This window comes from Macrobrachium rosenbergii, chromosome 6, assembly GCF_040412425.1.
Source record: "Macrobrachium rosenbergii isolate ZJJX-2024 chromosome 6, ASM4041242v1, whole genome shotgun sequence".
NCBI classification, from domain to species: Eukaryota; Metazoa; Arthropoda; class Malacostraca; order Decapoda; family Palaemonidae; genus Macrobrachium; species Macrobrachium rosenbergii.
Window position 1 is genome coordinate 32,446,139 of NC_089746.1, and position 18,628 is coordinate 32,464,766.

Here is an 18,628-nt window from a genome sequence, read left to right on the forward strand (position 1 = left end):
GTTTTTGTTTCTACAATGGTTGTCAGAATATGGAAAAAATAGTATTTTAGGAGGAGCAGACTATTAACTGACAATAAAAAAAATCATTAACAATAAATCTATATGAATTTTTAAAGTTCAATATAAAAATTTAAGATATTTTTGTAACATTCACAGAACTTAGTGTTTTTTGCTCATTACATTATCACACATCCAAACCATCATAGTGTTTGAGATCTCGTTGCATTTTCCACTCTCACCACTATCTTTCCACCACTACTACTTCACTGGTAACACAATCATATTAATGCGCACCAACCACAAATCTCAGAATTTTGTAGGTACTTATGTTCAAAACCTCATTTGTTTTTTTTGTAAGTGCCCTTGACAATGCTGCATAGTGTAGAAAAGGTCATATACTGTATTTGCAGCAAGCTTTTTTTCTGTGTACTCGTGGGATACATTAGTCTTATCAGTAGTTTAGCAATCTCTTACTATTTTTTCCAGGCAAAAAGCCCATTTCTTCCAGGCTTTTGCTACCCAATTTCTCACTGCCTTCTCAGTCCATTGTCCAGTGCAGTGTTAAGATATCAGGAATGTTCTGTCTTCCAAGGCTTTTCCTTCAACCACAAGGTGGTTCTCTTCCACCCTTGTCTTTCTTTTTATTGCTTCTTGTACATTTCATGTATTGAAAATGTTACTCATGTATTTTTCTCCCTGCCCTGAGCATATGTGACATCTATTGCACTCCATACGTAGTGTTTAATACACATTTACATCTCTCCAACAGCATCAACATGGCTCTTTGTCAGTTATACTTTTACCGTTGCTTTCTTTCCAGTCACCACAAACTTTATTTTTTTTTTTGTCTCTGTCTTCCAGACTTTTTCTACTGTTAAAGCTAGGTCATCTGTAGATAATACCTCACTGGTGCCTCCCCTACTGAGCAGTGTACTGAACTTTTACAGGAACAAAAATTTATTTAAAAATCACCAAATATATCTTCCACTCTCTTTTCTCTAATTTTGCACCAAGATTACTGTATGTGACATTACCAGCTCAACAAGTATTTCTGGCAGCCTCTGCTTTCACAATATCAATGCAAATACTGGTCTTAGTACTCTGCCAGATGCCTTTTTGGGATCCTTAAATTTATGGTAAAAAATCAGTTTTGCATGGGACGTCTTCAGTAAGGGCCACCTCAGTTGTTGATTTTTCTGGTATGAAGCCAAAGAAATGGCCATTGAATACAAAAATTTTTCTAAGCTTTTCATTGAGCACTTCCAATATTGTATATGCTTCTGCAGTATTATTTCCCTGTGGAATTCACACAGCAGAGCATGTTACATTTTATGTTATTGTTGTAATACTTTTCTCCAGTTCATCTATCCATCTTATCATGCTTTCATGAATGGGTAATTGATCAGCTCACCATTTGTTTTTTATATTATAAGCCAATCTGCAATTGTTGTAAAAGCAGAATGCTATGAGCCTAAGAGACTCAGTAGGGAAAGCAGGGAAAGCAGCCCACTCCAGAATAAGAATTTGAAAAGTAAAGAATAAACTATTAAAGAGAAATAACTGAGAAATACAAATAAGATCAAGAACATATTAGGTAAATAAAGTAAACTGAGTAAGACAGTAACAAGTAAAGTGTGAAATGAGACTCATGTCAACCTGCTCAACAAAAAAGTATTTGCTCCAGTTTGAACTTCTGTAGTTCCCATGATTCATCTAAAGGATTAGGGAGATCATTCCAAAACTTTGTCACAGCAGGATTAAAACTTCCAGAAAATTGTGTGGTATTTAATCACACAGAAGAAAAAGCAAGGCTTAGAATTGACTAGACAATCCACCAAATATTGCTTGAGTTCTGGGATGTGGATGGTATTCAGCAGGAATAAGAGCTACACCAATCTAATTTACCTAATTTAGTAACATTACCAGTTCTTTAACAAGTGCAAAAAAGAATCCTGTCTTGGTAAATTGTGAAAAAACACAGCTTTGGAGCTAAGTAATCAGCAGTTTTCTCAACAAACTAAAGAAAACACCATTTGGGTCTTCACCTTCAGAGGCATCAAGATTGAGTAAAAAATTTGTTTCACAGGACCAGGAAGCCAAACTAGTTTCAGCTTTTGGAAAACAGGAACGAGGTGTATTGAGTTTCTCATTGCTTTGCTTACTTTCAAACACAGACAAAAAGTTTGCATATTCTTTTGGATAGTGAGGATAGAGCCATCATGTTCAAGCCAAGGAGGAACTGTTGAACCTTAACCTTTATATAAGCCTGCCCATTACACATTAAAAAAAACAGGAGGAATAGAAAATTGGCAGACGAGTCCACTAGAGTATACCCTCATTCCAGAGAACTAATTCAGGGCAGTGGAAGGCAAGGGAACAATGGTTGATTTTGGAGTGGTCTGCTCCCAGGAAAGACTAATTCTCCAGCTGCTTTTTTTGAATCACTTGTTATTCCTGATGGTTCTGGACCCTTTCTGCTTTCATTTTCCCATGAACATTAATTTTTTTAGATGTCTCATTCTGTGTTGATCCATCTTGTCATGCGTCAACATCCTTCACTTCATGTTCATTTTCTATGTTCAGTAGTTTTAAGAATATTGCCTCCATTGCCCCACTATTCTTGTCTTTTCAGTTTCATTTCTTTGTTTTTTTATTTATATATTATGCTTCTTTTACACATTTTGCCTTTGCCACCCACCTTTACCCTCTTTCCCCATTTCCATGTAAATTCCTTTAAGCTCTTTCATACCTGGGCACAATGTACTGTACAGTATATATATATCCCATATCTGCATAACTAGTACATTTCATTGTGGAAGTGTTTGTTTATTGAATTTAATGGTAAGTTTACCAGCCAAGTTGTTAGAAATACATCCCACTTTATCTGTGTTAGTTCCTTGTAAGTCAATTATAAATCATTGTCCATGTTAAGCAAAGATGGGGATTCAGATCCCATCTGCGGTAGGCATGAACGTAGGTAAACATTTGTACTAGATTTGCATTGATTTAAAGGTCATAGTATATGCTTGGTATGCTTGTATTTTTGTTTAAATCACTGTTGATTGAATAGTTGTAAATACACTTTGGATTTTGAAAAATACTGCCAACTGCATTATCTACATTTGTTTTGTGTTTCACTTTATTTACTTGTTTCTCTTAGGAGCAAATTGGGATGTGAGGACTGCTATGCAGATGTATACGGTGCTGCGAGGGCCCACTTCCTTCCATCTCTCAGGACAAATTAGACCTGTCCCCTCAAACCCTGGTACTTCAGTCAAGCCTCCTGTTGCACCAAAACCTAATCTGGATCTGAAGCCCAATCCAGACAGACACAAAGGTGAAGGTCGACATGGTGGATCCAAGTTGGCTCCTCTTCCACCTCCTAGAGCTAGGAAAGTTGGTGCTCTTCCAAAATTATATCATGATGGGCAAGTAGCACCATCGTCTCATCCATTACCACCTGTGGGACCAGATGTTATCCCTTTAGCAAATGTACTGGTAGAGTCATTAAATCAGAAAGGAATGAATTCTTCAAGAGGTAGTTTACCCCCTATACAGAAAACTTGTGGCATGCTCACACAAACTCATAATTCTTGTCCAGTATCTGATTATTGTTCTCCTTGTGTTTCCCCACCAACAGCTTCTGTGCCTAATATAAATAGGGGCTCATTGAAACCTCAGAGTGGCAATGCCAAGAATGCACTTCTGATTGAAAAAGTCCGGGGCACTTCTGCCAACTTAATAGACAGTCAGAATGGTGCTGTACATGACAGCACTACGCGAGCTTCCTTTTCACCTCATGATGCCATCTCTTCTCTCTCACAAATTACTATAAATAGTAGCTGTATAATAAGTGTGAATAATCCTAATAATAACCCTAATAAAAATAATAATATCTACATAGATGACTACTCTCCATCATCTTTGAACAACTCAGGGACTCTACCCATCTCAATTCAGACAACGAATTACAGTACGTGTACTTCGTCATATTCATCACCTCCCTTAACTGTGCAGGCAGCTTCCAAAGACTCGTCGCCATACTCATTAACAGCTGTGCCTTCCACTGGTCCATCAGGTGTCATTATTTATTCAAGCAACAATGATGTAGCATCTTTAAAGGACACTAAATTGCCTGTAAATACGAGCTTAGGAGTATCAAGGGAATACCTCAACAGTGTTAGTGACAGAGATACTAATTGTACTTGTGATTGCCGTCGGGAAGTGGTAATAAACACTAGCAAAGGAACAGCTACTGCTGAACAAGATGTCAGAAGCGCTCTCAGATCAGAAGACAATGTTGATCGTGCAGTGCGACCAGAAATGTCTCAGCTTTCTGCATCTAACACTGGACCTTCTCTCTCGGCACCATGTTCCCCTGCCAAACCTCTTTTACGTAAAACAGATGCTGTTGACCTGGAGGAGTATGACTACTGTAAGTATTTCTACAAAGCTGGTTTTCTCTTTTGAATGTTTCAGAGGTTTTCAGTCTTCTGTGGCAGCAGTAGCTCAGTACTTTTGAGTTTTCTGTGGCAGCAGTAGCTCAGTACTTTAGCTTTATATTTTACTGAATATAGGATAAGTTTTTTGTTGGATGCCATCGTCTGTTGTTGTAAATTTTTTTTTAATGCTTTATTTTGTATTGAAATTTCAGATTATTTACATTGTTTAATTGGAGGGATAGGATATCAAGTAACAGAAATAGAGAAGTAATGGGGTGCACCCGGTTGATGAGTATGTTAGGTTCTTACGCTGGAAGTGGCTAGGCCATGTGTATGGAAGACAGAATAATACAAGATACACTGGGGTGGGTTGCCCTTGGTAGAAGAGGTAGAGGTAGGCCAAAGGAGACATGGTTGAGGACAATGAGGAGGGAAGCAGGAGACGAGTGTTGGGGAGATCTTGAGGAGTTAGCCCGGGACAGAATGTGGTGGCATGAGTTCATTGAGTCCCTATGCATCTCGTGGGTGCCACAGGAAATGATTAATTATTGATTGCTTACATTCATGAAATTTGTTTATGAATATTGGTTGTTATTTATGCTGTTTTTGATTTGTTTGGATACTGGAAAAAGTTGTTTTTAGGAAAATTGTGAAAAATATGGGTGGCAGTGTTGTCAATGGCACTTACACTTCTAAGCAGAATGATTTACAAATTCTTTACAGGATAATTCCAGTGTCTGGATTTTAGTTATTGAACTTAAATTTAATGGAAAATGGGTCTAGAAAACTATACCAGTGTCATATATTTTCATTTTCTGAAATCTGCATCTGATGGTTAGGTTAGGAAGTCCTAGGGGTTATGGTTACCAGTGCTATACTAACACCTAAACACCACTGTTTGACACAGTAATTCCCAGATGACCCCAGAATGAAATGTATTTGTTTATAAATTGCTAGATAACAATTACAGATCAAAATAATGATAAATTATAAAAACTGATTTCCATAATTTAGAAGCACACCATTCAATGGCTTTATACGTTACTTTTTTCCCAGCACAGCAATCGTTAACCTGATTTTACGGTACCTTAAGCATCATTTATTCCCATTATATTATCCCTCTGTTATTATGATGATCTGGTTTATGCCATTTTTTGGGTTGCAGCGCATTAGTCGTTACATAAACTTTTTATATATGAAAATGTGCGGAAACAGAACCCATGTGGTAAACTGGGGACTGCCTGTATCTGTAAAATATGCAGCGTATGTAATACAGTAGCTCTATAATGAAATAAAGCCTAGATTCATATACATAATAGACCTGTACTGATACAAATATCCAGTTCATATGATAGGTCTATAGTGACATAAAGATCAAATCCTTATACAGTAAACCCCCTGAATTTTAAAACTTACAGTCTAGTTCTCATGATTCAAACGGGAAGGACTCATGCATTCGCAGGTTTCTCTGTGGAACATATCTAGCCATTATTCGCTAAAAAAAAAATTCACCCATTCGTGTTATTTTTCACTGAGAAATATTCACTAATTATTGTATTTTCATATAATTTTCATGAATAAAGGCACTTTTTTGTGATAAAACTATTGAAATACTCAGGTATATGCATTTTTACAGGGTTTTTCTGTGTTTAAACTATCAAAATTGGCAGTTCTAAGTGTTTTTAGAGGGGTTTTAAGTATTCATGATAGGTCTCTAGTGATATAAAGATTTTAGCTATTGGCAGGGGGATGTGGGATGCATCCCCCGCGAATACGGGACCTTCGCTGTAATAGACTTATAATGATAACGTGTCATTTTTGTAATGGGCCAGTAAAGAGAAGTAAAAAGGTCTAATCTGTATAATAGACTATAGTAATAATATAAATGCCCAATTCTTACGATAGACATTCTGACAATACAGCCTTTATTCTTATGAAAGGAACATTGTTAAATGAAGCAGTATGAGTGTTAAGACATGCTTACAATAAAAAAAACAGCTAAAATTCACCTTGAGTGACTCCTTTTCACTTGGACTGTTAGTCCTACCCTTTTTAAATGCTACATACATACTGTATTAGTTTTTTTTTATTCAAGCTTTACCTACATAACTCCTTCTTCATGTAATTTTAATTAAAGCTTACATTGTCTTCCTGGAATGCCACCAGTGAAGACCCATCTTGTTAACACTGATTTGTGTTCAGTGGTTTGTTTTCCCACTCACATGATGAGTGATGTCATGAACAGTGTCACTCAAATACGGAGGAAATATATATATTTTTTTTTTGGATAACAAATATTTATAGATATAAAAATTAATTTCATTATTTGAGTCTTAAACATAAACATTTGAGTGTAATAGTAAAAGTAAATGCTCATAGTTATTGAGATTTTGAGGAACAACATGCTCCGCACTTCAATTCACCAGTTTTAGTGAATGATATTGTGGGGTTTCAAAATGTTTCATTAAATTTTGTTAATTCATAACTTTTTCTGCCAGTTTTATATATTTTATTGTATGTATGCATACTAATTTTATATAAGTAACTTACCAAGTAATTACAATGTTATAGCTTCTATTAACCGGCAGCTAAAAATTTTGAAATTTGTGGGTCGTGCTATTTTGTTTGGCTAGATGACTAACCCTGCCCACTTTCAGGGTAAGAGAGGAACAACTAGCAAAAGTATTCAGTTTGTTTCTGCCAGCTAATGGCTGTACACCAGCTTTTAGCAGCAGCTCTGATTTTGGAATTTGTCTTTCCTATTGATTTCTCATTGTATTTGGTGAAGTATTCTTGCTCTGATAGCCTTTCAGCATTATTAGATAGAGTTAGACTGATTTTTTACCTTTATTGTGATTCTCTTTATTACAACTTTCCTTATTTACTGATTGTGACTTTAGTTGACGTTTTTCCACTGGCTGTAGGTTTTGCAGCAAAGGCTGCAATGCACATTTGACTAAGGAATCTTAGGATTCACATTCTATCTGCATGGATTGTAGGGGACAAATTTGTTCAGAAGACTTTCGATGTAATGAATGTGTAGACTGGGACAGTAAGAAGTGGAAAACTTTTAAGATCTCATTTAAACAAACTGGCTAGAGACAAAAAGAGAAAAGTGACAGCCAGACGGATTAGTAAGTCTTTAGCTAGTCAGGGATCTCCTGTTGATCATGATATTGATAATGCTAATGTTGAGATTGACGTTCCTGTTATTTCTGTTGATCCCATACCCAGTTCCCCTGCTATGCAACCTGCTCCCCTACCCGGCTCTCTCACTTCCGAACCCAGCACCGTTGCCAGCCTTGAGTGTAAAATTGATAAAAGATTCGAATTGATTGTTGAATCTATTGCCCAATAGCCTCTTCTGTTAAGGTCCTTATGGGCACCTAGTGGTCCCCAAAGCTTCAGGGGGCGGGAGGCCCATCCTGGACGTCAGCGCATTGAATGTCTTCACTCAGAAGACAAAGTTCAAGATGGAGACAAATCGAACCGTCATCTCATCCATCCGCCAGGGAGACTGGATGACATGTATAGACATGCAAGATGCGTACTTCCACGACCCAGTACATCGGGAATCGAGGAAGTTTCTGAGGTTCATGTTTGGGAACAAAGTATTCCAGTTCTGTGCTCTATTCTTTGGATTATCGACAGTGCCTCAGGTGTTTACCAGAGTGCTCACTCCTTTAGCAAAATGGCTCTATCTGATGGGAATCAAAATCTCCCTTTACTTGGATGATTGGCTACTTCAGGCCCAATTGAAAGAGAAATGTTCAGAGGACCTTCAAAAGACTCTTCTAGCCCAGGAGCTGGGATTGATGATCAACATTCAGAAGTCTCAGTTGATTCTGGCACAACGGATTCTTTATTTTGGGATGATAATAGACTCTCAGAGTTGTCAGGTTTTCCCCTCACTGAAGAGAATACAGCCTTGCCTCAAGATAGTGTACAGATTTCTTCTGGACCAATGCTCTGCCAACGAATGGGTGATTCTTCTTGGGATGTTGTCGTCCATAGAACAATTTTTACTCCTGGGCATACTTCATATGTGACCACTCCAATTCTTCTTAAGAATCAATTGGAACAGGAAAAAATACCCAGATTCTTTTGTGTTCCGAGTAACTCCAGAGATAAAAGAGGATCTGCGTTGGTGGAGCTTAGAAGGAAGGTTGTTGCAAAGGAAATCTCTCCTTCCATTGAACCCCAACCTAGACTGCTTCTCAGACGCATCAAAATTAGGTTGTGGAGCTCTGTTGGGAGACAAGGAAGTTTCAGGGGCTTGGTTTTGGAACAAAGAAATTGGCACATAAATGTTAAGGAGTTGAAGGGAGTTTATCAGGGGTTACAATTTTTCAAAGAACTGTACAACAAGACAATCACAGTGCACTCGATGACAGTACGACTGCCCTGGCGTATATCAAAAATCAAGGGGGGGACACACTCTTTCTCCTTTACAAGATGGCAAGGGATTTTCTGATTTGGGCAGAGCAATTTCAAGTCAAGCTTCTTACTCATTTCATTCAGGGAAGTTCAGTGCTCTGGCGAACAAGCTAAGTTGCCGAAGGCAGGTGTTATGTACAGAGTGGACTCTGGATCTTCATGTTTGCTCAGATCTTTGGAAGTTGTGGGGGACTCTGGTCATAGACCTGTTCGCGACTTCCAGAAACCATCGTCTCCCCTCTGTTTTGCTTGGCAGTTCCGGATCCTTTAGCGTGGACGAGTGATGCCATGCTTCAGGACTGGTCAAACAGTCACCTTTATGCGTGTACCCCCTTCAGAATGATAAGACAGGTAATCAACAAATTCCAAACTCACCAAAATCTGTCAATGACAATAGTGACCTTGTGGCCAGTGAAGGAATGGTCCCCAGATCTTCTTGACCTCCTCACAGACCTCCTGAGGTTGCTACCTCAAAAACCTCATCTGCTAAAACAACCCCACTTCTGGCGTTTTCATCAGGGATTGTCTACTCTGGCCCCAGGTGACAGTCCTCTGATGGAGATATATTGCCAAAGGCTAGGTGGATGATTTTCTGAGAGAATGCTAAGTGGATGATTTTCAGAGAATGGTGCAGCAAGCACAGTGTCGTCTTCTCAGACATTTATAGCCGAAATAGCAGACTTTCTACTATATCTTAAGACCGACAGGAACCTGTCATTCTCGACGATTAAAGGTTGTGGGGCCATGTTAAGCTCTGTCTTCAGACATAGGGGAGGGGACCTTTCCTCTAATCAGGATTTATCTGATCTAATTAGATTGTTTGACACTATGAGACGGAGAGAGGTAGCAGTAGTGCCATGGAACCTGGACGTGGTCCTTAAATGTTTGTCTGGTCTCCGATTTGAGCCTATGCATTCGATTTCCCTGAGAGATCTAACTAGAAAGTCCCTCTTTCTTCGCTTTAGCGACTGCAAAATGAATCAGTGAGGTCCATGCAATAGACAAAAGAGTGGGGTTTTCCCAAGAGAATGCTGTCTGTTCCTTCTCTTTAGGATTTCTAGCCAAGAAGGAGTCCAGCTCCAATCCATGGCCTCGTTCCTTTGCAATTAAAAGCTTGTCCGAGATTGTAGGCCCAAATGAGGAAGAGAGAGTATTGTGTCCTGTGAGAGCTCTAAGGTTTTATCTTCACAGAACAAAGATTCTTGGTCCTTCAAATGCCTTATGGTGTTCTGTTAAGAATCCTTCTGGCTACTTTCAAAGAATGCCCTGGCATTCTTCCTTAGAGACCTCATCTTGGAAGCATATTCTTCTGTTGAAGATGAGTTCTTTCCATTGTGTAGAGTGAGAGCTCATGAAATTAGGGCTGTAGCCACATCGGTATTCAAGCGTAATTTGTCTCTCTCTCCTTGATATTGCAAGCGACTTTTTGGAAATGTAAGTCGGTCTTTGCAACTCATTATTTGAAGGAAATTGAAACAGTTTACGATAATTGCAGTACTTTGTTCCGTTTTCAGTGGCTGGCATGGTGTTGGGGGAAGAAGCGTAGGAAGCAGTCCTTCCTTCCTTTCTTTGCCTTGATTTTGAAGTGGTTGAGTTTTTAAGGGAGCCTGAGGGTACAGTGTGCTGGAGTGCCCTCCAGTCCTTCGTAGTTGGGCAGTGGTTTTTAACTTTTTATGGTACTGTATTAGGTGATGTTTATTTCATTGTAGTTTTTTCTGTACTGCACCCTGGGCAGGGTAGAGGCAACATTATTACCTTTGTCAGCAATTGGAATCCTCCTTGCTACAAGGTACCCACTAAAATAGTGTAGGCGAGCCTCAGCTATACCGCCGTGCCACTATACGATAAGGAGAGCGCCAATAGAGGCAGTACCTTCCTGCAGCAGCTCCCTTATCAGGTAAGAAAATAACTGGCATTTTTTAATGCTAGCAATCCTTTCTCATCTCAAATTCATTACCATTATTAATGTTTTGGGATAGATTTTTTTCATGCATCCCACCTCCTGTCAATGTGGGAATCAGCAATGTAATTACTTGGTAAGTTACTTATATAAATAATTTCATGATTGGAGCCCTCCCTCCTCTCCTCACATGAACATTATGGCACAAACAAATTGAATCCTTTTGCAGTTTAGTAATTTTTTTTTTTTTTTTTTTTTTTTTCACTTTTCATGACAATATACATTCTAGCCCTTGGTTTCATATATGTATTGACCTTCAGGTATACTCCAGAGGCAGTTCCCAGGCTCGCATTAGTCACAGTTAGCACTTGGTGTTTGGAGAGGGTTAACACCCTGATCTGTGGGTTGGGAGGAGCCTTTGTCTCCAGTTGATTGTGCAAACTTCTTCCCTGCTAGTACTCTCATGTCAGAGGAGATGTTCGTACTGGAGGTGACTTTTCTCAAGACCACTTAGTGTTTAACCTGTAGTTATGTACTATGCTAATGGTGTACACTGTGTTAGGCATCTCTTATATAGTAGATGGCAGTTATAGAGGTAAATGGAGTCAAAGGGTAGGTTTCTCCTCCTTGGCACTCTTCAGCACAGTTCCACTGGGCGAGCTTTGTTCTCCATAGGAGAAATACTTTGTCTTTCTCTTCCCTTTCCTTGAAACAAGATTTGCTTGTGAGTTGCTTTTCTCTTCAGATTTGTTCAGTTTGGGGCAGATACGAACCCCATCCTTCTCCCTCAAGTACAATAGAGTTAATTTTTTCAAGTACAATGATGATGAGTTAATTTTTCACTGTGCCTGTAGTGATGATGAAGGAACAGCCACTCTTGCCTGTAGTGTGGAAAAGCAAGAGGCTTCTGCTTTAGGACTTTGCCCTCCCCTTCCTTAATACACTGAACAAATTCTGTTTCTTTTTCCAGATTTGGCCTTCTTAACAGAGGCAGAAGTGATTGTGGAGAAAAGTACCATTAGAAGTCGTAAAACATCAGTTCCCTGGTGTAATAGTCAAGTTCCTGCCAGGGAACACAACCAGGAGTTTAGACCGATGTTCAACCTCTCTCCCCTATTGAGTTTTTGTTACAAACCCATTTTTACTAGACATTTTGATGGGTATGGCACAAGTACCTATCAGAGAGAGAAGGGACTTCTTACTTTTGGAAGTACCTCGACTTTGCCTTAGGCAGAATTGTCTGCCAGTTCAAGATGCTGTTTCAAACTGGCAGCGGCCTTTTCCCAGGAATATTACGTACTTTCAACCTTTGTTTTGGCTTGGGCTCTTTTAAGGGTATTCACTTATTATGATACCCTTAAGGTATAGAGCCATAGCATCCTTAAAGGTGTAACTTCTTCAGTGCCTTTAAAGGTGTAACTTCCTTCACATGTTGATGAACTTCTCATATTTTTGTCACAGACGGAAGTTAGAATCAGTTAAGTGAAGGCCAGCTTCATCCCCAAGCAGCAGGTAAAGTACCTGAACTTACTGACACTTGGCAGCAGAGAACCTTTTGGGTGGCCTATCTTGATGAGCTTAGGGAGGTAGTGGTGCAGTTTCTGTCCTGGCAGGAACATCCTTTTCGGACCTTGGCAGGTGGCCCTAGGTCTTCTGTCACTGTGAGGTATCTTGTATCACTAATACGAACCATTTGCATTCATTTCTTTGTCTGATACAACACTGAAGTCTTCTTGACTTATGTTTCAGGTGAAGGTGAGTAGTGTCTCATACTTTACTTCTGTAGCAGTGCAGGTGCTGGAGTGGACGGTTTGCTGCCGTTGGGTTGTCTTCATTGTGCATTCCATACAGCAGAATGTTATTGCAGTTCAACTGTTAACTGCCAGTGTCCTGGGTCAGGGGTGTGTTGGTCTCTGATCACCAGAATAGCAAAGAAGTTTCAAATATTTGAGTTTTTATACTCGATGGTTAGAGACACAGGGTACAGAAAACTTTGGTTTTTGTTTTCACTTTCCATTCTTGGAGCAGTGATGGAATCACTTGTAGAACACTTGATTGTGTTTCTTGTTCTTTTTCCCAAACTTCTTTGATGAGTAATACAAAGTGTTCCTAATTCTATCTTCTTCACTTGGCACAGGTAGTTCATTGTTTGCTTCTGGCTGAGGGGTTACCTGATCTGCTGTTTCTCTGGTCAAAGTGGCATTAGAGCAACCAGCCTTCTTTCTTATGTAGCCATATAGCCTCTTGTTTGTCTTTTCCAACAAACAGTACACTTCTTGCAACTTTATGCTGGAATTCTCCGACCACTTGGAAGAGATTGAGTTTTCTCACAGGGTAGTAGGGAATTTGATCTTGTATCCTTCAAGTTTTTCGGTGAAACACGTATCATGGGGAGGAGTCTCTTCTGTGATTAGTACCATAGAAGGTGGAGTATCTCTGCTTGGAGCTTATACTCGTCAGGGTGCATACTTTCCTTTTTACCTTAGCTGAACCAGGTCCCTTTCAGTGTGTGATGTAAAGGCTAGGGTTTGTCTTTACAGTCTTTATCTGATTGGGTTAGACTTCTCTTCCTCAGTGGAGTAGTATATACATTAAGTGTAGAACAGTCTCCATCTCGTGGGGACTTTGGTTCTGATTGACATATTTTCTTGGTGCCTTAGACTCAGATGTATTTTCTTGGTGCTGTAGGGATTACAAGAATATCTTTCAAGACTCTCTTCCACTGTTGGACAGTCTTGACTCTTTGAAAGGTCCCTTGGCCTTGGCATATAAATGGAGAAGTCTTTTGGCTTGCCTTATTGCATTTGGCTGTCAGTAGGGTGTGCAAATTTAAGATGGAGATCTGGATGAGATACTGCTTTCTTCTTTCATTAGTACAGATTAGCACTGGAAAGAGTTGTCTAGAAGCTCTCTTTGGGCTTTGTATGGGTGCTTAGACCATCACATCTGAGGAGGAGGTTGGTTCCTTTCCCGTGGGAGGGATCTTGGAAGTCAAGGGCATTAGTCTGCTGTTCACTGTTTGGTTGATGTTTTGGGTTTCTAGGTAATAAGGGTGGGTGTGATATATGACTTCCTATTCCTCATTCTACCCAAGGGATATTGCCCAGAAATCCAAAACACTTTTCTTCAAGACCTGTGATGGCTGCCCAGTAAGATGTGTAGTCACCTGAGCTCCGTTTTGGACAAGGTCAGAATCATATGCTGGAGTCAGGCAGGGTACAGGTGATTTCACATGGGTCATCCTTTCCTGGTCAGTGACTGGGAAATGTCTCTCTTATACTCTCTCTTATAACAAGGTTGAGCGGGAACTGGGTAGAGTTTAGAATGGCACCCGATTCTTGGTTTTATTAGGACCAAAATCTCCTGTTGACATGGTCTCCTGTGGGAGATGTCATGTTCATCTGAATGGTTCCTTACTTGATTAACCCCTTGTCTTAGAAAGGAGACTGAGGCCTAGGGCTCTACTACTCTGGCCCACTATTCCACCAGATCAGTAGGGGTTCAGGAGTCATGACCTCCCTTGCTTGCATGGCAACCAGGATCATAGCAATTCCATTATGGTTCTCCTCTCCAGTTCAGTTGAATGGGACTGACCTCCCACCTAAGGAGTAAGCCTCAATATAATAAAAGGTGATACAGGTAATATTCCTGTACAAAAATAAATTTTAAATAATTTGTATTTATCCTAGGCGTACGAACAAGAGCATTTTACATACCTTCACCTGCAGGGATTGAGCACCTGCAGGGCAGGGCAGCAAAGTAAGACTAAATGTAAAGCGCTGTAGTTCGTATGCCTAGGAAAAATACAAATTATTTAACATTTGTTTCTACAGGAATATTAACTATCACCTTTTATATATGAGTCTTACTCCTTAGGTGGGAGGTCAGTCCCATTCAACTGAACTGGCGATAAGAACCATAATGGAATTGCTATGGTTGTGGTTGCCATGCAAGCAAGAGAGGTCATGACTCCTGAACCCCTAATAGTCTGGTGAAGTAGTGGGCTAGGGAAGTAGAGCCCTGGGCCCCAGTCTCCTTTCTAAGGCAATAAGGGGTTAATCAACTAAGGAACCATTCAGGTAACCATGACATCTCCCAAGATATTCCTATATAAAAGACTAGTTTATATACCTAGGAAATATAAAGTGTTATTTAAAATTTGTTATTTTGTGGTTTTCTTGAGTTGCCATTTTTGTTTATTTATAAGTTTTCATAAAAGTAGATGTATATTACTGTTTTTGTTTCTTGATCAGTAAGAAAAAGTCATACAGGCAGTCCCCGGTTACGGTTGTACGGCGTTACATACGACGCTTTTCAAATATAATGTTCATTCAGTATGTTCTACTAGGTAAAATGAAGAAATATGGCCCCAAAATGGCAGAATAATCATAATGAAGGTTTTTTGATGTAAAACTCAATAATAATGCAGTTTACATCGTTTTCAATGCACCCAGAGCATTAAAATGTTTTCTTATGATTTTTGACGATTTTCGATGTTCCGTACGATTTCTAGTGCGCAAGAACGGAATGTAAACTGCTTATATTGTATACATACCGTGTAAATGTTCATTCAGTAGCTTCTAGGTTGTATGTACATAAATAATTACACCACTAAATGTAAATGATCAGGTAGTCTAGTGTAATGTACTGCTTATACTTTGTGTTGCCATTCATTTGCCTCGGTTAGTATGGTGGGTGTGTTTTTTAATGTTACTTGTACACAACATTAATTATGCATACATGTATTGGGTTGCTTGTATTTGATGTTATAGTTATGTTATTGTGAACATCAGTTTGGGTAGGTCTTGTATAAGACATTTTTCATGCTGAATTGTTTCAGTTTTGGGGTGTTCTGTTTTTACTACACACTTATTTCAAACAGCATAACTGCATATTGTGTGTCTTTTAAATCTATAAGGTATTTTCAGGTTAGTGTGTGTTTTCATGAGGTATTCAGAATTAGGCTAGGTTTTTAGGGTTTCCTGGATCTAATCTTGGCTACTTACTATTTTCATAAATTCATTTTGGGCATAACCCCTTCCCCTCTTGAACCTGCAGGAACTGTTAAAGGAGGTGCTACTACATTACTGTATTATGTTTATAATGTAGAGAGGTTTAGGCTGTGTTTTTAATGAAAAGGTGTCAGATATTTTGAATCCTTTTAATCCCAGTAGTTTAGATACCAGGACCTTTACTGTACTTTGGGTAGAAATGTGACTCAGTGGCCTCATTAAACTAACACTTGGAATTGTAATAGTAGGAGATATAATGTTTTTAATGCAGATACTAATGCTTTCTTTTATTGCCATTTCAGATAAGAAATTGAATCGTGGCATTTCTAAAGCTACTGACAATGTAAATATTGTTTCTAAAGTGAGGACAGAGTTTGCGCAAGAAATTTGGGAAGCAATAGACTCAAGCAGAACTCCATTTTTCATTGAAACCCCTATATTCACATTTACTCTTCCAGACCTTAGTATTTATTCTGGTAAGTATTGTTATTGTGCTATATTGAAAAACAGTAAAATATTCCATTGCTTATAATATACCCATTTTGTATGTTATACAATATCCCAGATACACTGACCTTCTTTAGAAGATAAAAGTTAAGGAGTGGCTAGCTATATGGGGTATGCATATAAGAATTCTTTTGCCACACTTTCCAAATGGGCTGGTATTGCTGGATAAATGAAGTGTGTGGTTTTTGCTCTAGGTACCTAGCAATGTTAGGTGAATAATTTTCATTTAGACTTGATTTAAAAAATCCTCAGGAAGGTTTCCACTCAGAAAGGAGGATGCTTAGACAACTTTCCCTCTTACTGTCTGGGATAGAACAGTGGACGGTAATGGAATCGATGTTCTTGCCCTTTGTTGAAGCAAAAGGAACTAATGACTGTTCAGCCAATTTGGGGCTGCTGGGTAAACAGTTCTGTTGAAAGTTAGTAGTTTGTTCAAAACATTTGAAATCTGGGATAATGGAGGAAAGAGGTAGATCATCCTCCATTTGTTCCAGCCACTTAGGAATGCATCTCTTGCTATTGCATGATTGTCCAGGCTTAGAGACATAAACTGGTAGTCAGTGGTTCTCACATGTGGCAAACAGGTTGACTTCCAGGTGGGGAAGCATGTTGGTAATTATTTGAAAGGAGTGATTATCCAACATCCGCTCAGTTGAGACTACGTTACTCCTTGACATGGAGCCTGCTATTACATTGAGAGACCTTGTGAGGTGAATTGCTGACAAGTACCAGTGCCTTACTTGACCATCTGTCCTACTGATGGTCAAGTAAGCATTACTGCATTTAGAGGGGCTGAGCATGAGCCTAACCTCTTGAAACAAGACATTGCAGCATATTGTTTAGGACCAACAAAATGTGGGTTCCCCTCCGAGGTTTCAGTTTTCTGAGTAGAAGAAAGACAGCCATTAGCTCTGGAAAATCTATATGACACTTCCTGATAATCCTCCCAATGACCTCCACAACCTGTTAACCAGTTCATGTGTATGATAATTTGCACAGACAGTTGAGTCAGGTTAACCTGTTTAACAGAGAACCCTTCCAGGTCCATGGACGAGTATCTTCACAATTATCTGACTCCCCGGATAAAGGTGATTGCAAATCTTTACCTGGCTTGTGAAAGTCAGTCAGACTCTATTTGCATCCTTCAGTCACAGCCTGAGGATTTGATCTACCTCCGATGCAAACTGTTACAGGGCCAGAATTTTCTCTTTTGTTCGTAAAAGCTGTACTGTGTAAGTACACTTTTCAAGTCCCTCCTTATTCTGGTTGAGTGCTGTTGGGATATGTAAGCCAGATGCAAAGAGTATCCCAACAAAGTCCCAGCCACAGTAAATGCCTGGCTTTGTAAGCACTCTTCTCTATTTCTCTCCCTCAACTTAAGACCACCTTGATGTGGTGAGGGGGTTCTTGAACCCCTGGAATTTTTTCCCAGGTTCGAGTTCAAGAGTCATATATATTATTAATACATATAAATTTGGAGTAGTCCCTGGTTTACAGTATTATGGAACTCTCCACATTTGGTAAAATTTAATTGGACTTGATAATTTTTATTGAGAAAAGATATAACTGAGACTGGGTTTATATCTAAACCGGAAATAATTTCTAAAATATGTTTAGGAACAGAACGTGTAAGTAGGATCATAAACTGACCTGATAACCTTTGTAAAATTTTTGGATAACCTGAGAAAAGATATAACTGGGAGATTGATAGCTCAGTAGGTGGTAGGAACTATTCTGATAATGGGCTGAGATTGATAGCTCAAGGGTGGAACTATTCAGTGGGTCTGGTTCTGGGGATAGGACGCTAGGCATTTTGTCCGGTTTGTCCATAATATGATTAGGGTGGGAATTATTGTATTCTTGTATTCAGGACCTACACCCCGTCTCTTATTTTTAACCTGTGGTACAGTGTGATAAATGAATCACGTACAAATGTGATGATAATCATCATCATATATATATATATATATATATATATATATATATATATATATATATATATATATATATATATATATATATACTATATATATATTGATATATATTATCATAATAAGTATATAAGTATAAAAATCTATTGTCCCGGGATTTTTAATTATTTAACTGATATAAACAACTCAGTTCAGCCCTTCTCTCTCTCCTTCTCTCTCTTTCCACCAAAGGATACTCGTAGAATGTGAGAGGTGGATGAATGGATGGATAGACAGAAAGGAAGCTATCGGCTGGAAGGGTAGGAAGTAGCGAATCACACAGCAGAGTACCTGCTTTGCTAGTTGCTGCTTGGCTTGTAGCTCCAATGTTCTGTGAGGGAGTTTTCCCTTTGTTATGAT

At 39.0% G+C, this 18,628-nt stretch overlaps 1 protein-coding gene across 2 annotated transcripts in view; it reads left to right on the forward strand.

Moving 5' to 3' along the window:
• The window catches only part of LOC136839429 (OTU domain-containing protein 7A-like), a 105,575-nt gene that overhangs the window by 21,177 nt on the left and 65,770 nt on the right, over nt 1–18,628 (forward strand). For both annotated transcript variants that reach the window (XM_067105474.1, XM_067105475.1), the window contains exons 3-4: nt 3,161–4,435; nt 16,094–16,267. In XM_067105474.1, coding sequence (XP_066961575.1) covers nt 3,161–4,435; nt 16,094–16,267 — 1,449 coding nt within the window. The remainder of the gene's footprint in view (nt 1–3,160; nt 4,436–16,093; nt 16,268–18,628) is intronic.